This window comes from Eumetopias jubatus, unplaced genomic scaffold (assembly GCF_037043125.1).
Source record: "Eumetopias jubatus isolate StellerSeaLion01/CBP00866 unplaced genomic scaffold, mEumJub1_p1.0 scaffold_1, whole genome shotgun sequence".
Classification (NCBI taxonomy): Eukaryota; Metazoa; Chordata; class Mammalia; order Carnivora; family Otariidae; genus Eumetopias; species Eumetopias jubatus.
In genome coordinates, this window is record NW_028274807.1 from 91759341 (window position 1) to 91785028 (window position 25688).

General features: G+C 41.8%; 1 protein-coding gene and 1 pseudogene across 2 annotated transcripts in view; one reads left to right on the forward strand and one right to left on the reverse strand.

Moving 5' to 3' along the window:
- The window catches only part of NCEH1 (neutral cholesterol ester hydrolase 1), a 45677-nt gene extending 32803 nt beyond the window's left edge, over nt 1–12874 (forward strand). For both annotated transcript variants that reach the window (XM_028101142.2, XM_088025414.1), the window contains 2 exons: nt 7177–7348; nt 9479–12874. In XM_028101142.2, coding sequence (XP_027956943.1) covers nt 7177–7348; nt 9479–10096 — 790 coding nt within the window. In that variant the 3' untranslated portion in view covers nt 10097–12874. The remainder of the gene's footprint in view (nt 1–7176; nt 7349–9478) is intronic.
- A 9852-nt stretch (nt 12875–22726) lies between these two features.
- On the reverse strand, nt 22727–23944 carry LOC114207113 (heterogeneous nuclear ribonucleoprotein A3-like; annotated as a pseudogene).
- Nucleotides 23945–25688: the final 1744 nt, after the last annotated feature.

The following is a 25688-nucleotide window of genomic DNA, read 5'->3' on the forward strand; positions in this document are numbered from 1 at the left end:
CCCTGGGGAGGGTTATAACCCGAGGAAGCTGGTAGGCAAGGGCTGGGGTCAGCCCCAGTAATGGAATCGCTCCCACAAAGCCAGTACTGGGAGCTGGCACGTCTCCATTCGTGTTGCTGGTGCTGGCTCACGCACAGTTCTGGGGACCCAGCAACTAAGGTAGATAAAGGTCTCAAGTTATAAAACTAGGCCGTGCCTCTGCTCAGTTGCTTCTATAACACCATGGTGCTTTTACATATTAATTGCACAAGTTTTCTGCACACAGCAGAAAACACATGTACCCATACACATTGTTAAATAAATGCAAAAGTTCATCTTATACTACCCAAGATACATGGATGTTTCCTCATTTATATAATCTAAGAAGGTCCTATTTTTATATTCATAAACCTATTTTCATAAATTTTAGTGCAGGTTAGCTAAACATTGCAACTTTTTACCCATAGCTTATATAATAAGACACAGTACTGGAACCATAAGACATAAGAGAAAAGAAAGATTTAAATTTTTTTTAAGATAAAATGCAAGATAATAGCAAAGTAGGCATGTTGGATATTATTAAATTCTACTTAATAAATCTATTTAATTCTATAATTAAATTCTACAAGGCATTTACGTTGCTTTTTTGGGTATGGAAAACTGTTTTAAGTTGTGTTTTGCTTTTAATTAAATCTTTACTACAGTCCAACCCTCTGTGTAGATGGAGACCTAGTCCCATTCCACCAAATGTCAGGTGGCCTTGTGCACAGAGCCCTTAATACTTTACAGAGCTATAAAGAATGTTGCTAAAGTAGACAGAAAAGAAGCTGGAGCACCTCTCTAAGTTTGCTGCTAACAGAGTTATAAGCAATGGGATTTTTATGCTTCTGTTGTTTTTAATCCGTAAAATTAGATGAGTGAAAGCTGACAAAATCACAGTGCTTTTAGGAGGCCCAATACAACACTCATCGCACGCAGTAAATAGTTGTACGAATAAGGTACTCAGAAAAGCACAGAGTGAATGGTGACCTAGCTGTGACTTTCTCTCTGTGCCTTTTCCTGCTCTTCTGAGTCATGAGCCTAGAAATCTTCATGCATCACTCCTACCAGGGCAGCCCTAGAAGGTGGGCAGACCAAATTCCTAAGCGTTCTCCTCCAAGAAAGGAAAGATTTGCTAAAAACTTTCCTTTCACTCAGCCTAGGCCAACTTCAGCAAATCTAAAGGCCAGCATCACAAAAAATTTAAAACTAGAGAAAGCTAATATTGTGCTTCTTTTAAGAAGTGGCTTGTTTTGTTTTCTTCCCTGCCATTGACTAAAATGAATCTCTCCTCTTCAGACATATGCATCTAATGTCTTCCTGGCTCTGTTTTCTAGTAACATGAAAAATCCACTGGCTTCTCTCTTGTGGTTTTAGGTCTTCGAGAATTTCAGGGGAGCAGCGGGTGAGAGGGGCTAGGGGGTTAATGGGAGCTTCTACAACAAGTCTGAATTACAGCTGCAGAACACCGTGACTACAAAGAACACCATAGGTGTGTAGCCCAGTTCCACCCACACCTGAACTAGAGAAAATGTTTAGCTCCGGAAGTCAGACAAAGAGAGGAGGCCAGGAGGAGGAGGCACCAAGCCTACTTGGGCTTCTGTAGCCACCTGGGAGTGCTCTGGCTCTTTATCTACCTTTGAGGGTATAGGCAAGATTTGCATCTGAATGGGAGGAGGTAGTTTAGATCTATATTTAGAGCCTGGGGAGATCCCCACGGTGTACTTAGATAAGTCTTCAATTGTGAACTGTGCATCAGAGAATCACATTGTTTAAACAGATCCCAGTGGATCCCAGTTCTAGGCTCCATCACTCCTAGGATTTTGGCAAAGCATCCTGACCTCTGTCAGTTCTTTTGAATGCCATTCTTACCCAATGGGTCAAGGCTTCCCTAATCTCAGCTCTACCTTGCTGAATGACTATGGTCAAACTATCACAGGGGCCAACATCAAAGTCTTTAGTATGCAATTATGACTTTCCATCTACTACTAGAGGAAACAGAGGTGTCCTCGATGTGACCTATTGTCAGAGAGACTTTGAGGGCTCCAAGGAAGGAGAGTGACTTTTGGCTGGGCTCTCCCAAAGGTTTCACAGCGAAGCGGCATTTGAGATGAGACTTAACAGGACCGGCACATTGGATGAAGACTTGCTGGGGAAGGGCAGAGGATGGAGAGGACAAAGCACCGGGAATGGGAACAGGGAAACTGCTCAGATAACAGTGACAGTATGACTGGACTCAGTGATATTTCTGAGCCTTGGCTGTGCATCAGAATTATTGGGCAGAATTTCCCTTCAAATACAGATATGCAAGACTCCACACCAGATCAAATACGTTGGAATGTTTTGTAGAGGGGCTTAAGCCTCAGTGTTTTTGTAAAGCTCCCAAGATTATCTTACGCCCGTAAGGTACACACAGAGTTGAGAAACTCTGAGCTATGCATTAGAATACAAGAAGTAGAGTTCTTGGAGGTGCATCCGGGGAGTAGGTGGGTTAGGAACAATTTCTTTTTTTATGTTTTTAAAGCCATATGGCTTATTACTTGTCTCACCACAGAAAGTGCTATATGACATATTTTATATATAAAAGGTACAAAATAAATCTTTAAAATTTTGTGTGGAAGGAAGAAAAGTATGTTATTAAAGATGTACCATGTGCCAGGCACTGTGGGAGGTGGTTCGTTTGAGAATATTGCAAAACGACTGAAATCAGGAGACATGTTCTGGGATGTCAGAAATCCGTAGTTCTGAGAATTTACTGCTCTGGTGAGGTAATGAGAAAACACATGTACCCATACACATTTATAAGGCTGTAGGTTTCTGAAGGAGAATATTTTCTTTCTTTTTTTTTTAAAGATTTTATTTATTTATTTGACAGAGAGAGACACACCAAGAGAGGGAACACAAGCAGGGGGAGAGGGAGAGGGAGAAGCAGTCTTCCCCTAGAGCAGGGAGCCTGATGCAGGCTCGATCCCAGGACGCTGGGATCATGACATGAGCCGAAGGCCGACGCTTAATGACTAAGCCACCCAGGCGCCCCAAGGAGAATATTTTCTAAGGCGGGGGTTACACGTTTGTTTTGAAGTCAGGGGTGAATTCACCACACAGCTTTGCCCCATACGAGCTGTTGTAAACAAGTTACCCCTCCTTGAGCCTCACGTTCTCATTCTTACACCCACAAGTTTGCCCTGCAATTTGAGTGAAACACATCTACAGAGTACTTGGCAGGGGGCTGGGGGGGGGGGTGCCTCACCTAGCAGGAATAAGATAATATTTATAGAGTGTATGTATTTATTAAATTGATTAAGCTTCATTCCTGAGTTCACAACCAAATTTTGCTAGAAGGAGGTGTGTGCAATAACAGATAGGCAGAAGCCAGCTCTGCAGAGTTATCTATCCCTGCAGTGAGCTGGGCAAATTAAGACCATATTTGCCACAAATTCAGCAGGTGCTTTAACTCAAGAGCTATAATTTTGAATTTTTAAAAAAGTCAGAATCCTCTTTTCATACTTTGCAGGAACATATCTTTAAACAAAAGCATCAGATAAATATATTTATTTATATATATAAGTAAATATATATATTTATATGTTTATAAATAAATATATATATGTAAAATTTATTTATCTTTGGCTCTAGCACTCATAAATTTTCTCCTGACTCTTGAGTTTTCTGTGTCTACAAAAATATTACAGAACTTTTGCTGTACTTCTCAGGTCAATTTCAAGTTACTTTGAAGGCTTATCTTACACTAGGTGACCTCAGAAGTACATAGTTTCACTCTATTTTCCAATGTATGAAAATAGTGTCCCTTATTGAATAAAACTAGAGAAAGTTTCCAGCTTAAACAAAGATAGGAGGGATTAGGAGGCAGATCTTTAAGGGTACCAGGAAGACTCTATTATGACCTGTTTGTTGTTTACTTTGTTATCTGAGCCAATTATTAATCGACTGATAAGATTGAGGCAGTAGCAAGGTTTTGTTTTTTTTTAGATTACCAGTTTCTCTTGATTCAAAGTCACGAAGACCTTTTGGGAAACAACATCCGAAGATTCAATTCATGTGTGTGTACTGGTAGAATGTGTTCTGACATCCTGGGCTACCTGGAAAACAGTTTATCATGATATATGGAATCTTGCTAAGATAAAATAGCCTTTATTGTCACAACTTGAGTCATGAAGTGCATTTGTTTTTATTTCATTGAAAGAATTAAGAGTTCAGCTTGGGGGTGCCTGGGTGGCTCAGGGGGTTAAGCGCCTGCCTTCAGCTCAGGTCATGATCCCAGGGTCCTGGGTCAGGCTCCCTACAGGGGAGCTTCTCTCTCTCCTCCCCGATCTCCTGCTTTCTGTCTCACTGTCTCTGTCCCTATCTCTGTCTCTCTCTCAAATAAATAAATAAAATCTTTAAAAAAAAAATCAGCTTGGTAAGGGGCACCTAGACGGCTCAGTTAGTTGAGCTACTGATTTCTGCTCATGTGATGTGCGCGTTGTGAGATTGAGGAGCCTCATGTAGGGCTCCACCCTAGGCGTGGAGCATGCTTAAGATTCTGTCTCTCTCTCTCTCTCTCTCCCTCTGCCCCTCCCTCCTCTCTCTCCCTCTCTCTTAAAAAAAAAAAAAAAATTCAGCTTGGTGAAATTGAAGTTGAAAATTGAGATCTTGTCCTACAACTGGGGGTAAATGGAATCCTATGAGATGGCGCCATCTAGTGGACAAAATGGTGTACTCCTACTCCTTTCACTCTAACCAATAGTATAGCAGGCGCTGTAGGACATAATGAAATTCAACGGGAGAAAAAAATATTTTGGATGATTAATTGATCCACAGATGGAAAAAAAAAGAAGTTAGAAAAATCATTTAGTCCGTTATAAAGCAACCACTAAGGGAATTTTTTTTTATTGTATTTAGAATTTTCCAAATGCAGTCATTCTTGAGTAACCAGGTCAATGTTCACTACTTCTTGGAGTATTTCACAAATATTTGTCCATTTGATTGTATCTGTACTGAATGTCAAGATACTTAATTAACTAGCTAGATTTTAGATGGGGGAACAATTAGTTTCCGAGAATAAGTATGTTAATTATAAAATGGAAATTAAAAGACCTGAGTTCTTTTTTTTTAAATTTTTATTGTTATGTTAATCACCATACATTACATCATTAGTTCTTGATGTAGTGTTCCATGATTCATTGTTTGTGCATAACACCCAGTGCTCCATGCAGAACGTGCCCTCTTTAATACCCATCACCAGGCTAACCCATCCCCCAACCCCCCTCCCCTAGACCTGAGTTCTTAATATTAGAGTTTAAGTAATTAGTTTCTATCCCACCTTGTTTTTATCTGTGCTTGACTTATTTCACAAATAAAGTAACTTGTCGGTGCCTCAGTTTCTTTTGTCGGCAAAAGGAAGGTGTTAATTCTCAAAAAGGGTTTACTGGATGGATGATATGTGCCTAGCACATGGATGGATACTGGGAACACAGTGATGAATAAAACACAGTCTTGATATCAGAGCACACACTTTTTAGAGGAAATACATAAAGCAATCGTTTTAAGATGAGGCAGAAAGAACAGTAATCTACCCCAGCACATAGAATTATCAAGGAGTGGTACCCAGCTCCGCCCCGAAAGTGAGTGGAGTTTTAATCAAGGAACTCTACCTAGAGGTGGCCAAACCCTTGAGTGAGGCTTAAAGGATGAGTGAGGATTAAGGACGAAAGGAGGAGGAGATTGAGAGGGTCCTCCAGGCCCAGTCTACCAGCAGATACAGATTTGTAAGATGATATTATGGGTGGGGCGTTTGACAAAACTAGGTTCTTTGGAACTCTTAACGGCATAGGACTCCTACAAAGTGTACAGAGTAGGGTCCCAAAGGGACTCTGATATTACAAAGTGGGGTGAAAGGAGAAGCCTCAGAACTGTCCTGGCCGTCTGGCGGACTTGGCTTCCTTTTTGCTGGTTGGCAGCTAGCCTTTCAGTTCCATCCTCCCAGGGAGTGAATTCATTGCCTGGGTTTAATGTCAGGCTGGCATGACCTCTTCATTGGAGTACAGTTTTACTATATTTCTCAGGTAAATCATGAAGGGTACCATATGGAGCCATGAGACACTGACTTCCAGAAATAAAATGTCAAAATCTATTGTGGTTCTACCCATATCTTTTTTTTTTAATTTTTTTATTGTTATGTTAATCACCATACATTACATCATTAGTTTTTGATGTAGTGCTCCATGATTCATCGTTTGTTCATAACACCCAGTGCTCCATGCAGAACGTGCCCTCCTCAATACCCATCACCAGGCTAACCCATCCCCCTACCCCCCTCCCCTCTAGAACCCTCAGTTTGTTTTTCAGAGTCCATCATCTCTCATGGTTCGTCTCCCCCTCTGACATACTCCCCTTTTCTTCCTCTCCTGTTATCTTCTTCTTTTTCTTTTTTCTTAAAATATGTTGCGTTATTTGTTTCAGAAGTACAGAACTGTGATTCAACAGTCTTGCACAATTCACAGCGCTCACCGTAGCACTACCCATATCTTAATAATCAACACCCACCTTTAACTTTGAAATTTTGTTGTTTTTCCATTGTGGTGGTCTAGGTGTTTGTTTTGTGTGGTGGCTGATCATAAAAAAAAGTGGGGGAGGACTATTGCTAATACAAAAGCATTACATTCTTAAACTAAGTATTTGATTTGCAAGAAAATGAATGGTTCAGGATGCCTCCGTGGCTCAGTCAGGTAAGCGGCTGCCTTTAGCTCAGGTCATGATCCCAGGGTCCTGGGACCGAGCCCCCGCATCGGGTTCCTTGCTCAGGGGGGGCCTGCTTCTCCCTCTGCCTGCCGCTCCCCCTGCTTGTGCTCTCTCTCTCTCTCTGGCAAATAAATAAATAAAATCTTTTTTTAAAAAAGAAAATGAATGGTTCATTTTTATATTTATTATTATTATTTTTTAAAGTAAGCTTTGTGCCCAATGTGGGGCTCGAACTCAAAACCCTGAGATCAAGAGTCGCGTGCTCTACTGACTGAGCCAGCCAGGCACCCCTTTATATTTATTTTAATTCTTCACTTGCTTATTTCTGTGTCAAAAGAGCCAGTTTCCCCTTAAATCTTAAATGGTCTATAAAGACTTGGTGAAGTCCTTAAATGAATACAACTTTTGTCTTCACAGATACAGGCTAGTTCCAAAAGTTTATTTTCCTGCACAAATTCACGATGTTGTGCGTGCCACGAAGTATTTCCTGCAGCCGGAAGTCTTACACAAGTATTCGGTTGACCCAGACAGAATTGGCATCTCTGGTGACAGTGCTGGTGGGAATTTGGCCGCTGCTCTGGGCCAGCAGGTAATAGATACTGCCCTTCGGTGCTGGAGGTAGGAGGGCGCCGGCTAACCTCCTGCAGACAGACGGACAAATATTCTCCACCATGTATGGCAAAGGCCTAGCAGGTGGGCTGGTCAGTAGGGGGCCAAGTTATTCAGAAGCCTGCACTTGGAGAGTTCTCAGATCTTTTTGAAGTAGGAAGAGGGGTGAATGAAAGAAGTGTCATCTCTCAGTCCTTGGAAAGGCCCTGATTACGATTAATATGAGAAAAAGGGCTAATGTTTTATAGGGCTCTCTTGCTGCTCAGGGATATGCATGGAAATCAAGTATCCCTGGCTTCTTGTCTATGTTGGACCTGAAAAATGGGGGTCTTTGTGCTTAAAATTCCAATTGCTAAGATTGCTTCCTTAGGACTTTGAGGTAAATGGAGAAGTTAAAAAGCGTTTCCCAGAGTTTTTTTTTTTTTTTTTAAATACAAACAAAAAAAATTAAAATGGGTCAGCCACTTTGAAAGTTATCCCACAAGTTCATTTGGGCTTACCTGGTTAAATTCTTTGGAAACTATCTAGGTCTAAGAGCACCCAGAATTTTGGGCAGCTGCATAAATTCAAAGATAAGTACATTTTCTTCCTCTGATGGATTAAATAAGTTTAGAACACGAGCTCTGTCTTCTCGCCTCCAAATTTCTTTTGGTATTCTCAAATAGCATCCACCTTTTTATCTGTGGTGCACCTTGGTTTCTTCTCCTTTGCTGTATGTAAAGACCTTTGTTCTCTGGTATTGTCAGAGTTGCTGTACCTGTGTCCAAATGCGGTAAGAAGGAAGTGCCGATGTAGCAGGGTGAGAGCATCATGGGCTTTACAATGAGAACTGGGATGGAATCCAGTCCCCCTGCTTTGAGAGCTATAGGGCTTTGGGCAAGCACCTTAACATCTCTAAGCTTCAGGAAAATGAGGATAATGCCATCTGATTGCAGGGCTGTTGCCAGAACTTAGTGAAATGATGTATATACAATTCCTGGCACATATTAATAGTACCATTAACCGATCATTTCCTTTTGCTTTGACAGAGCAGTTACATCTTCCCTGGGGATGGGGTTCTAAATTCTGACGTGAAACAAAATTGCATGTGGCTAAAGTGACGTTGAAGATTGTTTAGTTGCCTATAAAACACAGTGACCTAGTTAGCTGCCTTTCAGAGGTTACATGAAAATATATATCATTTTAGGCGCCTGGGTGGCTCAGTCGTTAAGCGTCTGCCTTCAGCTCAGGTCATGATCCCAGGGTCCTGGGATCGAGCCCCGCATCGGGCTCCCTGCTCCGCGGGAAGCCTGCTTGTCCCTCTCCCACTCCCCCTGCTTGTGTTCCCTCTCTCACTGTATCTCTATCAAATAAATAAAATCTTTAAAAAGAAAATATATATCTTTTTAGACACAGTTCTCGTGTCTAAAATGAGGCAGTATGTTCGCATTTTGCAGGGGCTTGGGGGAATTGAGATCTGCTGAGGTAGGGGATGCATTCACGTTCCCATTTCATCCTCAACTCTTGGGTGCATGCTCATTGAGGAGAATGGAGGGCATGTTGCCAGCACCATTTAAATTCTCTCTCACCCAGTGTGAATACTAACTGCTCATCAGAGGAGATATCCCGAGGTCCTTCTCAGACACTTTGGAGTCCCATTGTCTGTTCCTTTAGCTTTTCCTACCCCTCTCCTCTGGAAGGGTAAGACTAGTTTGTTTCTCTCCAGGAAGCCATTGCCTTTTGGGGCCTTGCAGAGAATACCGAACTAAATAAGGTTCACACGTTATCCAACCGTCTTACCCCGGCAAGGTGTGCTAGTGCCAAAGAATAGAGACAAGTAAAGTGTGCATGGGGGTTTAAAGACCTAAGAGATCGCATACATCTGCAGTGTCCACTCATACATCATACCCTTCTTAGTAAATATCCAGCAGCTTGATCGGGGTGGTGGTATGGTTGGTGGTAGGGAAGTTTTATTTTTTAAACTACATTACTTAATCCCATGGCTGGTAGAAATTTCACACTTATACCCTTTGCTTGATGCAAAGTAAGGCATAAAGCTACTTTATAAGGTGTGGTTTCTGTAAAAGGAGCCATGCAAAAAGAAATAATGTGTTTGCTTCCTCTTCTCCAGTTTACTCAAGATGCCAACCTCAAAAACAAGCTCAAGGTGCAAGCTTTAATTTACCCGGTTCTTCAAGCTTTAGATTTTAACACACCCTCTTATCAGCAAAATGTGAACACACCAATCCTGCCCCGTTATGTCATGGTGAAGTACTGGGTGGACTACTTCCAAGGCAACTATGACTTTGTCCAGGCAATGATAGTTAACAACCACACTTCACTTGACGTGGAAGAGGCGGTTGCCCTCAGGGCCCGTCTAAACTGGACGTCCCTCTTGCCTGCCTCCATCACAAAGGACTACAAGCCTGTCATGCAGACCACTGGCGATGCCAGGATTGTGCAGGAGATCCCTCAGCTGCTGGATGCCCGGGCAGCCCCACTCATTGCAGAGCAGGAAGTCCTGCGGCACCTCCCAAAGACCTATATTCTGACGTGTGAGCATGACGTCCTAAGAGATGATGGGATCATGTATGCCAAGCGTCTGGAGAGCGCAGGTGTGCAGGTGACCCTAGATCACTTTGAGGATGGTTTCCACGGCTGCATGATTTTCACCAGCTGGCCCACCAACTTCTCAGTCGGAATCCGGACTAGGGATAGTTACATCAAGTGGCTGGATCAAAACCTGTAAACAAGTAACATTTCTAGAATGCTTGAGCCCCTCTTGACCTCCTGCACTTGCTTTGGAAAGAGATGCACTTTTTAATTGACTGATTTCCCCTTGTGACTTCTGAGTGATGGAATCTCTATTCCTTGCATACCTTATGTTAATTTAATTTTGGGAAATGCATTTGACTAACCTCCATACAAAATGTCTGAAGCTGGTTCTCAAGATGGGCCAGTGTCTGTTCTTTTTGTTTTAGCCCAACTGCTACCATTACTCACGGCTGCAGAGAGCAGGATGAGGAGCCGAAATAGCTTTGGGTTCTGTCTTCATCAAGAAATTCTTTCTAGAAGAAATTCTTCCAGCTGTGGATGACATAGTGACCCTTAATGAGTAAAGAAAATGTGGGCTCTTCTTCAACTTGCTAGGGTTTGCTTTAAATTCAGAGCAGTGTTAACTTGTGTGCACGTAAAGGCCAGTGCTGGGGTTCCAGCAAGGACAAGTTTCTCAAATGACTTTCTTCCTTTAGAGCGTGAGAGTTATCTGTAAGTCCAGTTGGATTAGAATGAGACTTGAAAGTTGCTTTTTACCACTATTATTAGAAAATAGAGAGTCACATGGACTGGATATCTTTACATTGTTAAGTGTTTTGGTTAGCTGTCTCCGTGGGGGTGATCTTCTGGGAGCAAATTCATTTAGATGTAGGATAAATTTTTCATTACAGAACAAGTAAAACAGACAAATGAACCAACCTATTTATTTTCGTAATGAATATTTCTGACATAAATTACCAAGAGCAGTGTGTAATATATTCGGCATAGTCAGAAAAGAAGATACGTTTAATACTGAAATTATGAAAAATACCTTTAGAGGGTCTAGTTTATTCTTAAAAACTCAATTTTTTCACTTACATGGCTTTAAAATGAGGCTATTTTGGTATATATAATGTATTGTTTATTTTTTAAGTTATTTAATGTTAATATATGCAGCTAGACTTAAGATTTTTCAGAATAACGTCTATAATGAATATTAAAAATCATATTTTTTAAAAAACTACCTTAGAATTATATCCACGTGTAATTTTATGGAAAGAGGTAAAGTAGCTATTAATATTTCTGCACATTAGGCTTAAATATTTTGATGTTTATAAGCAATCACAAATTAAAATAATTAGAAACTATGACTACACCTGGTGTAGTCGTCTAAGTTTATAGTTCAGTAACTTAGGTAAGACACACACTGCTCATTTCTGCCCTCTATGGTCAGAGGAACGCTAACTCATATTCTCCTGGGTGACGCATACATCTGCACCTGGTGCCTTCACCTCTTTTTATCTCCTTCCAGCCTGGTCTCGAATTTACGATAGCCCAACCTTGACTTCATGTAAAGCCTTCACCGCTAGTGGGAACATCTTCGGAATTGCAAGGGACTCCAGTTCTGGGTTGAGTACCTCTGCCCTCCTTCCTGCCATTCTGACCATGCTCCCCCTGCCCCCCGACCCCCTGCCCTTTGCAGGGGTTGCAGAAGGGAGCAGGACAGCAGGTCATGATATGGCCCATCCATCAATGGACAGGATGGAGAGGAAGTGAAACCTTTTTGCTTGTTTGAAAGGGGGGCACTTCCCACTTCTGCAATGAAATCAGTGAAAATGTGCACCCTTATTTTTCATTTATTATACAAGCCAGTAGCATTTTATGTAAAAATATGTGTGTATGCATGTGTGCCTGTGTATGTCTAAAAAATAATCATGCAGATTAACATGCTAATGGACGGAGACAAGTCATTGACCATTTCTGGGCCTTTTCCCCCTTCCCTCTAAAATCAGTGATTTGAATTAATCTATGAGGTCTCTTCCAACTGTAAATTCCAACCATTTTGTCAGACTGGAAAATTGTATTGGCTTCTTCTCCAGTGGTTTTTTTGTTTGTTTGTTTGTTTTCTATGGGTTTTTTTGCAGGTCATTTTTTCATATACATAGACACAAATCTCATCAAAGATTTTGTTTTTCTAAAAAACCAGGATTTTGGTTCTTACTCTTTGACAGCTACTCTCCTCTTTTAGTACTATTGGGTTTTTTTAATACCGTTTGAAGGGACCAATGTCTGGGCCTTAGTTTGAGGTTATCTACCTCTAGAAAGCAAGGAAAATATACATGCAAAGAGTTTCTTAAAATGGCATATTTTCGCCCAGAATTATGAGCCAAATGTTATAGTAATTACAGACAACAAATGATTCTAGATCTTTAAAGGGTTCTCTTGGATGAGAAGGGAGTGAAAGAAAAAGGGCCAACTACTGTTCCGAACGAAACACTTGAGTTTCATTAAAGCTTTTTTTGTGTGTGAATAATTTGTCTAATGACTTAAACTGGATCCCACCTCAAACCTTGCTTGAAGTTCTTTCTTTTTTTTTTATTTATTTATTTGAGAGAGAGAGAGAATGAGAGAGAGAGAGCACGAGAGGGAAGAGGGTCTGAGGGAGAAGCAGACTCCCCGCCGAACAGGGAGCCTGATGCGGGACTCGATCCCGGGACTCCAGGATCATGACCTGAGCCGAAGGCAGTCACTTAACCAACTGAGCCACCCAGGCGCCCTTGAAGTTCTTTCTTGAAATTCTCCCTGGAATAATAACAGTTGGGATCAGGATACACAAAAACCAGTAGGTACAAGAGAGGTTAAACCAACCAAAAATCTGAGTGCTAAGAACTCCTTCGGGACGCCTACGGAGTTTATGGTGAAGATATCTTAGTTTGGGTGAATTCTCTGTCTTTTAATTTTTGTTCTTATATTAAAAAGTTTATGCTCCACAGATTGATTTTATAGTATGATGGCTTTGTTTTGTTTTCTTATTTTATGGAAAAGTTGATAGTCTTTTTGTAGTATTGTTGTTTGTGAAATATGAACATAAATATATGAAGAAAAAAACCTTGAAGTGCTGCGAATATCGTGGAGTGTAAATTAGTCTTAATGTTTTATCATTAATTTGTGAAGAATTTGAGACTATTGTATAATTATCTTGTTGGCTATGATATTTTATGCATGACCTCTTAACCTTTGACTTTTTGCTTATTTCCCACTGCCAAGAGGAAGGCAGATTTTTATGAAGGATTTTGGGTAGCAAATCTATTTTATAAGATGAAAATCCACAGTGGAGGCAGGAAAGTCTGTATCTGTTTCGACTCAAGTTTAGAAATAAAATGGCTCCATCTGGGAATGTGCCTCTTTTACTTCTTGTCTCCTTTTCTGGTTCCTATCTCTCTCTCTGTATCTCGGATCCCTAGCCACAGCTCTGCCCAAATCTGCCCACCGAAGTCTCCCAGCTACCTTTTGATCCCTGAGAGGTTGGTCGGTGGCCTCCTTGATGACATTCATTTTGTGTCTGGATCCAGTATGTGTTGCTCATGTTGGGGAATCCTTTCTTGGACTGACTAGAATCTTTGCCAAAGTGAGGCAGGCCCTGAGACTATTTGGGGACTTTCAGTACACATATTAGAAAGGGATGACCCTGGTACAAATGAATTTAGATATGAAGTAGTTTAGCCACAGAAGTATCAACTTTCACTGGAGGAAATGTTTCAAATTGACCCTGACATTACAAGCAAATCTAATAATTTCACACTTGAGTTTATTATGCTGAGTTTATATCAATGTTATAGGAATGTTTAAAATTCAAAGTGAATTGTTCATATTGGTTCTAAACGGTCACATACCTGTGTGTAAATTATGTTTTTCTACTCAATTTTAGTTTTTTCATCTTCTCCAACAAAACCTCTGGGGTAGGGCTATATTTTGTTGGAGAGACCCACTAACAGTTGCAGCAATTCTTTGGAGCATTGAAGATGTACTCTGTGTGTTTTAATATTGTTTCTCTTGTGATTGGCATTTTTTATCCCCCATTTTTTTTTTTATACCCTCTCCTATTTTCCAATAGATCCTGTATTTAAACATCTAGAAGATGTTGGTGTCAGTACCAGCATCCCCAGATCTCAGAGACTGGCGACATAAATATGATTTCTACTGCGTAGCCATGTCACATTAGAACCAGCATCTTGTGTCATTAGAGAGGCTGGTGACATCTTGTGTCTTGTGTGGAAGGCTCCTCCCCCAGATTTTCTCACAGCTAGCCCACTGTTGACAGGAGGTTGAGAGCCCCACCTTCTGGAGAGACTGTCTGCCCAAACGAGACCCCCCCTTCCAGGGACCAGGCTTTCTTTAGCCCCTTCTGATTGCTGTCGATTGCTGCCCGTTTGCCATCTCACTTCTCCATCTGCAATTCTCGGTATTTGATTGTTTTCTGTTTTCCTCATATTTAAATGTAAGCTCCATGAAGGCAGGGACTTTATTTTGTTCATTCCTGTTTCCTCAGCACTTAGAACAGAGCACACAGTGGACTATGAAAATGTGTTGCTTTTGTTTTTTTTAAAGAGGGGGAGAGAGAGAGGTGGGGGCAGAGGGCGAGGGAGAGAGAATCCCAGGCAGACTCCATTCCATTCCTAGTGCAGAGCCTGATGCGAGGCTCAATCTCACAACTCTGAGATCATGACCTGAGCCGAAATCAAGAATTGGACGCTCAACCGACTGAGCCACCCAGGTGCCCCTCAAAAAGCATTTTTGAACAAATAAATCCTCACTGAGAAAAACTGAGCTTATAAGAATTAGGTTTTATTTTTCATGTGTTTCTTTTAGAAGTAAATTAAGTTTATGTCAAATATAAAAAACTACTTACTTTAGACTAAAATTACTTAGCTTAAAAACTAAACATTCCCAAGAAAAATTAAATAATTCAAAGTAATCTCATATCTGTTTTTAACTAAATTTTATTTATTCTTTTTTAAGATTTTATTTATTTATTCATCAGAAAGGGGGGGAGAGAGAGAGAGAACACACAAGCAGGGGGAGCGGCAGGCAGAGGGAGAAGTAGGCTCCCCACTGAGCAGGGAGCCCGACGCGGACTCGATCCCAGGACCACAGGATCCTGACCTGAGCCGAAGGCAGACACTTAACCGACTGAGCCACCCAGGCGTCCCTAACTACTAAATTTTAAAGCAAAAAAAAAAAATTTTTGAGAGCATGGATAATGATGTGGAGAACAAAGGCAAAAGAAATGAAGAAAAAAATTAAACTTCCTTTGCAGCCCACTGACAAGTACTTAAGGCAGGCAGGGTGACCTTCCTGCAGGAACTCAACTGTCTCAATATTAATACATTGCTAGAGGCAAAGGGCAACCTTAGCTTGACATTAGCCTGACCTCCAGGATCCTGTAAGTCTTCTTTAACATAGAAAAATCCTTTTGTAAGCTTGCTTTATCTACCCTCCTCCCCCAAGATATATGTTAGCAATCATCTTCCTAACATATGGAGCACTGAGATACATCTGAAGGCTCTGAAGACTAAGGTTTTACTAGACAGTAGCAAATGACCTTATCTTAAACAGGAGCTAGCCCCTCAAGTTCCTGAAAACCTTGCTTCCAAATTCCTTAGAGATATACACTATCCTTAACCCCCTCCCAACTTAAAAGTATATATAATCAGTCACCTGTCACAACCCTAGTGCAGCTCTTCTTGCCCACAGGTCTTGCCCCCGTGCCTTACTAAAACCATGTTTTTTGCACTGAAGCCGTCCCAAGAATTCTTTCGTGACCGTTCGCTCCTGGACACCAAACATTTTATCACATCAGTTAAGGTGAAGTCTTTTTATTTTTCTTCCCTCCATAGCTCAAGTCCTTCCTGTATTTTTCTTAACAGATATTCACCGAGGTTTTTACCCTGTTAAATAAAACTGTTGCAAACTGCCCTAAAGAATGATCTATGTAACACATTTTACTAAGTGTTCCATGGAAGTCAACTTAAGAACTTAAGAAACTTTTAACCACTTAAAGCAATTCTACCACTTTCAGGAGATTGTCTTCTTTCTGGTCTCATTTTTTAATAGGGAATCAAATTCTATGTTCTTTATTCCAGTTAAATTCATGCAATAGGGGCACCTCGCTGATTCAGCTGGAAAGAGCATGTGACTCTTGATCTCGGAGTTGTGAGTTTGAGCCCCACATTAGGTGTAGAGATTACTAAAAAAAAAATTTAAATACTTAAAAAAATCATGCAATAAATAATATTTATTTGCTGACCACAGACTAAACTTATTTTAAGTTTTTTGAGGCGCTCAGGTCATGATCCCAGGGTCCTGGGATGGAGCCCCACATCGGGCTCCCAGCTCCGTGGGAAGCCTGCTTCTCCCTCTCCCACTCCCCATGCTTGTGCTCCCTCTCTCGCTGTGTCTCTGTCAAATAAATAAATAAAATCTTTAAAAAAAAAAAAAACCTATTTTAAATAGAATGAAGTTCCCTGTCTTCTATCAAAGCCAGAATCTCAATTTGCCTCCTTGATCAATTCATTATTGTCTCATTCAAGGACGTGTTAAAGTACCTCCCCTTTCTTCTGGACCTTTTACTCTTCACTGAACTACTCACTCCTTCATCTTAGCTCTATAAAGATAGTCAAATCTGTCCTGTCCAGAAGAAACTCTCTTTTGGTCCTTTATCTCCATTTTATCTTCCTTCCATTCCAAACACTGCAATACTCTTTTGGTTATTTATTGCTGAGTAATTTAAAACACTAGCCATTTGTTACTGCATGATTCTGGGTTGACTAAGCTTAGCCCCGTGGATCATCCGCTGGGTCTGTAGTCAGAGTGCGCTCTGCTAAGCTGGAACGTCATGATGGCTCCCTACGTGCCTGGCAGTTGTTGCTGGCCATTAGCTGGGTGACTTGGTTCTCCTGCACAAGCCCTTTCCTCCTGGATTAGAATTCTAGAAGCATGGCATATGGATTTCATGATGGAACATTCTGAGTGTGCAAAAGTGGGAAGCTTTTGATCTTAGGAAAACCTCCTAATATCCAGGTTTGGAAGCTGCCCAGCATCGTTCTACCATATCCCATTGGTCAAAGCAAATCATAGGATTAGCCCAGACTCAAGGGGAGAAGAAGCAGACACCACTGCTTACTGGAAGGAGTGACAAAGAATTAAAGTCATCTTTAATGCTCCACAATTCCTGCCTGGAGAGAATTTTCATTTTGGGAAGTCATTGACAAGAACAAAATCCTCTGCTTACATTTATAGTACATCGGATGATGGGGAGAATTTTCCAGAGATTACTTCTGGCCCTGTACATTCTTTTTTTTTAACCTTGTTTTTCCTCCACTACCCCTTGAACTTCTGGTGCTGGTGCAATAGTTCATATTTTAATACATCTGGCCCCATACTTCAGCAGAGGGAGGGGCAGGGGTATTCCTGGAAGTTATTCCCCTACTGCGTGAGTCAGCAATAGCTGAAGAAGCTGAGAATCACATAAATATATCCCACTAAACCCAAGCTAAATGCACCGCCAGCTCAATTTTCCCCTTGACTGGATTGCCCAAAATGTCTGCAGGCACTCTAAGCATCTAACACCTAGGGAATTTGTGATGGAGAAACTGGGGTGGAGTCACTGACACTAACCAACTGCAGTTTAAAGGTATTTTAACTTGTGTATTTAAAAAAGGCAATAATCTTGTGCACCTATGAGTGGGGTCCCTCTAGTTCCCTGAATGGGACCCATGCATGTGAGGGGCCCTGAGCTCAAGTTTTATGGTAAATCTGCCCCCACACAAGATTCAGATTCAGGCTTTCACCCTCATTCTAAATGCCTCTCCTGGGCCATCTGATAGCCCCGGTACACAAGCCCCAGACTAAATACCTACATTGCCTTCTCCCTCTGCATTGGCCGGCCTTATCTAGGCCTATCTTTCACTGGTCATACTGCCCTCTCTCTGGTCACCCAAGCTAGGACTGTGAGGGTTGCCTTTATCTCCTTAGTCCTTCAAATTTTTTAAGATTTTTTTTTTAATTTTTATTTTATTATGTTACGTTAGTCACCATACAATACATCATTAGTTTTTGATGTGGTGATCCACGATCCATTGTTTTCATATAACATCCAGTCCAGTGCTTTATAGAGAGAGAGAGAGAGAGAGAGAGAGAGAGCGCATGTGCACGAGCAGCAGGAGGGGGGACCCTAGGGAGAAGCAGACTTCCCGTTGAGCAGGGAGCCCAACGTGGGGCTCTATCCCAGGACCCTGGGATCATGACCTGAGCCGAAGGCGGACGCTTAACGACTGAGCCACCCAGGCGCCCCTTAGTCCTTCAACTTTGTCAGTCACCAAGTACAATCAATTCTACTTCCCAAATATTTTTTTTTAATTTTTTTTAAGATTTTATTTATTTATTTGGGAGAGAGAGAGAATGAGAATTAGAGAGCACGAGAGGGAAGAGGGTCAGAGGGAGAAGCAGACTCCCCGCCGAGCAGGAAGCCCGATGCGGGACCCAATCCCAGGACTCCAGGGTCATGACCTGAGCTGAAGGCAGCCGCTCAACCAACTGAGCCACCCAGGTGCCCCATACTTCCCAAATATTTTATAGGTAAAATATGTGTATTTAATATTTATAGGATATTTGTATAAAAATATACTTATATATCAGATATGTATATCTCAATCATGCAAAATCCATTGCCTTCTTTCCATACCTGGACACTCTGCTCTAGTTCCAAGCTTAAAGTCCTTCAGGCCATTGGTTAGGTTCAGGGCATCAAATGTGACATGCACAGCGCCCCCTCATGGCCGCTCCCCCTCATGGCCCCGTCCCTGCAGACTTGTGCTGCCAGGGTTCTCCAAGTGTGGTCCAGGCACGCTTGGGGGCCCACAGAATCAATTCTCATAATGATACTGTGATGTTACTTGCCTTCACCACTGTTCTCCTTTCATGAGTGGAGTTTCCCAGCTGCTACTAGACATGTAGTGTTTCAACAGGTGGAATGTTGCGGCAGATATGAATATCCAGCTTGCTCCTGTTAAACCAGACATGAAAAGGGTTTTTGCAAAGATGTAAAACAATGCCACACTCCTCACTCATTTGTGTTGGGAAAATTTAGCGTTTCGTCTTCCATAAAATATAGTTTAAGCTTAACATGTAATTAAATACATGAATAACTATGTTTAAAATTTGTTTCGATTCCTAATATGGTAAATAAACATCAATAAATAAAGCCCATAGGAACAAAAGCTCCCTGGGTCCTCAGTAATTTTTAAGAATGTAAGGTCCTGAGACCAAAACGTTGGAGTTCCGCTGTTGTACAACCTCATCTCCTGGCAAGCCCTGTATGTTGCGCTAAGCTATAGCCCGCCAATGCTGAACTTATTATCATGGTTCGAAATACCCGCCATGTGTTCTCTTCCCTCTGCCTGTCTTTGTCCTTTCCTCATCTTCCTTTCCCTACCTCCTCCAGAGTACCTCTCCTAACTCCTCCCTCCTCGGGATGATTCAGGCATCCCTCCTCCTTGGTTTTGTTGCAGGATTTTTTTCTCCCTCAGTGGGTGCTCACGGTTCTGGGTCACACTGCTTCGAAGAATAAAGTGGTAGACCATACAGAGTGGTGGGCAGCAAAGCAAAGTTTATTGCGTGATAGCAAAGTGACAGTATCAAGCTCTGGAGGAGGGAGGGGACCCGAAGGGGTTACCACCATAGTTTGTAAGTCTAGGGGGTTTTATGGGCTTGTTGACAGGCTGTTATAATCTGATTAACCCTCCCTGAACCTCTCATCCAATTAGGTTTTTGTCATTTATCTATCACGTGGGAAAGGGTGGAGGGCTCCTTCCCGGGTGGGGCAAAATCCTTTCAAAGGTTGTTTCCTTTGTTTCCTCTTGGGGAGCGGGGGCAGGCGGCCTTCCAATTATCCTTCATCAGTCTCACATTGCACTCAACCCTCGGCGCGTGGTAATTGTTAGCAGTCCTGACAACCCTCACAGGACTGTGGGATCCTTGATGTGGGGTCAAGCCAGTGTTACCTTTGTTATCCCAATGGCTGACACAGTCCCTCTCACAGAATACCACTCAAGAAATCTTTGCTGAACAAATGTTCGTAGGCTCTACAAAGTAAAACAGTGTTCTCTTCCTAACATAAAATTATGCCTGATACTGTTATATTTAATATATTTGCTTATTTATATCCTTCAGATAAAATCTGTTTTGTTTTGTTTTTGTTTTCCTGCAGATTATTTTTTTTCTTTTTACTAACGCATTAAAAACTTACTTGGTCGTGGCGCCTGGGTGGTTCAGTCAGTTAAGCATCTGCCTTCCGCCCGAGTTCCTAGGATCAAGTTCCCAGAGGGCTCCTTGCTCAGTGGAGCGTCTGCTTCTCCCTATCCCTCTGATGCTCCCCCTGGTTGTGTGCTCTCTCTTTGTCAAACAAACAAAATAAAATAAAGATGTACAGGCCTAATTGTTAAACAAACAAACAAACAAAACTTACTTGGTCAACAAATGAAATCCTGAAGCCTACTAATATTTTTAAATTCAAGGCAACTGCCAGCAGAGGACACTCATGAAAGTAGATGGCATTAACCATCCTCCACATTGTTGTGTTTCACCTGGAATTAAAAAAAAAAGATTTCCCAGTAGCTTTCTTTAACATTTTATATTTATCAAAGGTAAATAAAAAGCCCTGCTATGTTTCATAACAGAATAAATTAAGTTGGGTAGTTTTTTAAAGTAGAGAGATTTTAAAATCCTCATTAAGTAACTGATAGAGACTGACTGAATTCTCAAAACAAAGCGAAACAAAACAGAAAAAGGACTTATATTGATCCTTTGTTAAAGCATGATTCACCTCCCGGCCCACCAAAGTGTTTGTCTTTTCTTCTTACAAGTTTTTATTCAAGGTAGGTATTTGCCATCCATTTGGAAAGAAGCTGACGGAAAAATGGTGTTCTGCATTTTTGAAGGACCATTTAGTTCAGCAGAAAATATAGGGCCGTTATCTTTTGTTGTGCCTGCTGGCACAACCCAGGCACCCAGCATTGGGTGGGTCCTTAGATGTGAAGAAACTGCCTTTGAAAACAATACCTAAGGCAAGCTAGGTGGGCTTCAAAAGCTAAAGCACATTTTCAATTCAAAGAACATTCAGCTGTGATATTTGCAGGACTGCCATACTTTTAAAAACATAATATGTTATGATTAAGGGGGAAAAGCTTGCCACTCACTCAGCTCACATGAACAGAGGAAATTGCATGAACTAGCAGTTAGTAAACCACAATTCCATCTCCAGCTCTGCCAGCAAATACCTCAGCAAATACAGGTAAGTCTTCGTTTGTGCCTTGGTTCTACCATTTAAAAAGTTATATTTATCTAAACTTCTTATTCTGATAAGGAAAATCTGTGTCCTAAAATGGCCCACAGAGCCCGGGGAGAGATCCCAGTCCTTGCCCCGGGGTCCTTCCGGGTTCTTCTCCCTGCTCTGACTCCTGCGTGCACCAATCCGGGTCTTTCTCCCTGTCCCGCTTCGCCCAGGCGCCAAAAGTGCTAAGTATGCGGAAGTAGAAGTGTATAAACTTCCCCCTTTGTGCTGGGGGCTCAGACCTTTGGAGACCTCTGTCCTCTGAGCCCGCCAGCGTTAAATAAACCTCCTATCCTCCAAGATCTCTGGGTGCCCTTCGGTTCTTCCCTCAGGCGACCCAGTCCAGGTTCCGTAACAATTTCACAAAAATACTTGGAGCAACTTATAATTAAACAAAATATACAATGATATAGTGACATAGAAATAGGAGCTTATTGCCAAGGAAAAAAAGAAAAATCTGCAGTTAGAAAAATCAGTTGCTTTGGGGCGCTTGGCAGGCTCAGTCGGTAGAGCATTTGATTCTAATCTCTTGAGTTCAAGCCCCACATTGGACATGGGGCACACTTTAAAAAAAAGAAAAAGAAAAATCAGTTGCTTTGGTTAATTTCTGATTTGATTCCGAGTACCCTGGTAGTTGAGGCAAAAAGTGAAAACCATGGTCAGTGATTCAGCCTGCTACAAAATGAAGTGTTCCAATTTCTCAGGGATGGCGGTCTTACCCTAGCACTAAATTCTAAAAGAAAATTCCTACGTGTGCTTATGGATAATGTCTTCAAATATTTTAAAGCAAATCCAATAGGAGCTTTCACGTAACTATTTAATGAGCCTCACTGAAAACTGAGAACATAATTTTAAACCTGAGTATATCCATACTTCAAATCCACAAGTTACAGCGTTTGCCCTACTGCAGGCCTCCAAAGACTATTTTATAAATAATAATCTATAGAAGGGCATTTTTAAAAGTTGTAAGTTAAACAAATGTTAGATATTTTTAAATGTATCTCTCCAGGCATACTGATAATAAGATGATCAGCTGGCTCGCTCTTTCTTTCTTTTCTTTCAGAAAAGTTAAAAATTCCTTAATTTTTAATTTCTGGTACCACCACCACAATTTACAGGGCAATATACCAGATGTGATGAAAAGAAAAAGACACAGCTACAGCTACAGCATGTAAAAGACCTCAGGAATGTACATGTAATTGACACTACATTGCTTTAATCAATAGCTGCACTGTTTGCAAAGTGCGGCCCTGAACTCTGACCAAGAAAGGGTTCCTGTTCAAGCTGCAGTAATTTTTCTGACTATGGATCATTGTTCCTTCTGTGGCAGATTTTTAGAGTTCCTTTAATGCATTTGGGATGACTGTCTCAAAGTAACCTGCAGCTGTCCTAACAACTCCTCACTCTCTCTGCTCCTAAGAACCGTAGCCCTTTTCTTCTGAGTTTTTTTTTTTTTTAGAACCTTCTGCTGCCGTATCCACCACTTCACCACCAGATCCATAACCAGCACCATAGGGACTGCCTGAGCTTCTTCCACTAAAACTGCCCCCCTTTGTGGGTCCACAATTTGATTGCTGTTGTCCACTATAATTTCCAAAATCCTTATGATTCCCACCACCACTATAGTTAGCTCCAAAATGTCCTCCTTCGTTGTAACCATTGTATCCTCTACCACCGCCACCGCATCTGCCTCCTTGGTGTCTGTAGCCTGGTCCGCCCCCGCCACCATCGCCTCCTCTACTGCTATGACCAGGACCACCCCCATGGTTGCCACCATCACCTCCAAATCCTTTATATCGACCCTCACCTCCTGCATATCCACCTCTGCTGCCACCACCTCCACCAGAGCCCCCCTTGCACTGCCACCACCTCCACCAGACCCATCAAGTTGCCAGATGCACGACGTCTTTGTGATCCAGCAGACGGCATTTCTTGTTTAGAAAGGGCCTTTTCCACTTCACAGTTATGCCCATTGATAGTGTGGTGTTCCTGAACAACAATTTTATCAACTGTATGATGATCATCAAAAGTTACAAAAACAGGGCACCCGGGTGGCTCAGTCCGTTAAACATCTGTCTTCCACTCAGGTCATGATCCCAGGGTCCCGGAATCAAGTCCCACATCAGGCTCCCTGCTCAGCCGGGAGACTGCTTCCCCCTCTCCCTCTGCCCCTCCCCCTCCTCGTGCTCTCTCTCTGTCAAATAAATAAATAAAATCTTTTTTTAAAAAGTTACAAAAGTAAATCCTCTCTTTTTTCCACTCTGCCTGACTTCCGTAACTTCTATGGTTTCAATTGTGCCATACTTTTCAAAGTAGTCTCTCAAGTTATATTCTTCTGTATCTTCTTTAATACCACCGACAAAAATGTTCTTCACTGTGAGATGGGCACCAGGCTTTACAGAATCCTCTCTAGAAACAGCTCTCTTTGGTTCCATGCCTACCAACCCTGTGTGGTCCGACACACATTGCTGCATCTACCTCTTCAACACAAGAGTAAATCACAAAACCAAAACCCCTGGAACGTTTTTTGGTGGAGGGGTCTCTCATCACTGCACCATCTGTAAGTGTGCGTCATTTTCCAAAATGTTTTCTTGAACTATCATCTGTAGTTTCAAAGCTCAAACCACCCATAAACAGCTATCTCAACTGCTCTGGTTCCTTTGGATCCTGGTCCTTCACTTTGGGATTGGACTCGCCTCTTCCAACTCAAGTTCAATATGGGACCGAGAGCCAGCTTTCTTTTCTTTAATCAGTGCCAAGGGTAAAAACAGGGGTGGTTATAGGTACCTCAAAAAAATTATTAAAGGTTATACGAGACACTGTTAACTGTTTACCTCTAGGGAATAGGAAGAAGGCTCTTAGGGGAAGAAAGATCTTTTTTCTATTTTGCTTCTCTCTGAAACTTTGGAATTTTTATAATGATCATTATTTAAAAATTTTTTTAAAGGTAATTTACTCGTAAATTATACCCTATACAATATACCCTATAAATGACTCCAAATATCTGTTTTAATTTTTTTTAGTTGCGATTTTGTTTATCTCTTTGCAAGTTATCTGTTGCCAGAAACAGACACTCATTCAAGCTAGATAAAGTAAAAAGAGAAGTTTATTGTCAATGATACAACCAGAAATCTCCTGGACACCCAAGATCAAAAAATGAAAGAAAGCCTGCTGTCAGGGAGCCTAATACAGAAAATTCAAGAACTCAGCTACTTTCTCTGTTTCTCCATGTGTCTAATATCTACTTCTTTCTTCTTATTTTCCCAAATAGCCACCTGCTTTCAGCAGACAGGCTTTCTTAATTACTTTAAGAATCCATCATAATTTTGTCTGATCAAAACTGACCACCGGGGCGCCTGGGTGGCTCAGTCATTAAGTGTCTGCCTTCCCTCAGGTCATGATCCCGGGGTCCTGGGATGGAGCCCTGCATCTGGTTCCCTGCTCAGCGGGAAGTCTGCTTCTCCCTCTGCTCCCCCCTTCTCCCCCCACTCGTGCTCTCTCTCACGCTCTCACTTTTAAATAATGACCACCAATTCTGGATAGGGTTGAAGTATCCACTCCTGAGTCTCTAAAATGTTTATGTCTCTTTAACCAGAGCTTCCAAATATCAGTCTGCATGTGAATCACCTGGGGATCTTGTTAGGATGCAGATTCTAACTCAGTAGGTCTAGGTGGGTCCAGAGAAAACCAGGTGATAGCTTGATGCTGCTGGTTCGCAGACCACTCTTTGAGTAGCAAGGCCTTAGTACCCATTTTTGAGAGAAGGAGTCTGGTTAGTGGCTAGCCAGCCAGTGATTTTGATTGGATGCAATCATCTGTGGCCTGGGATAACGGTATGGTATGCCCATTTGGCAGGAGCTGTGGATGGGAGTAGAGTCTATGAGAAAGAGGAGAATGGGAGGGCAGCCACCTTCAAAACACAGGTCAGACATTTGACTCTTGTCTGCATCCAAAGTTGCCATGAACATGATCCAGCTGTATACAATAGGAAACCTTCTCCTCCTGTTGCCAGTACACAACAAGCTAAAGTCAGGTCCAAAGGTGATTCTGGTTCCTTAGAGCTCACCACATCCAGATGACATACATTCTTCCTTCCGGTTTGTTCTGTCTATTCCAGATGTGGTTTTTGCCATTTCGAGCTGATGGAGGGATCAGGGGTTCTCAAACTTGAAATTCTGACTCACCGAATCCAGTGTGGGATCTAGGCATCGGGATCTTGAACAAGCTTCCTGCACCGGTCATTCTGGTGCATTAGCATACTCCAGTCTGAGAAGATCACTGAACTGGAAAAATGAAAGTCCTTTCCCGTGGCGTGGAGGGTGGGGTAGAACAGGACCGGGTTCTTTACATTAAAGTACATATGTAACCATATGTTACATTGGTGGTTTTCAAACTTCAGCATGTATTAGAATCCTCT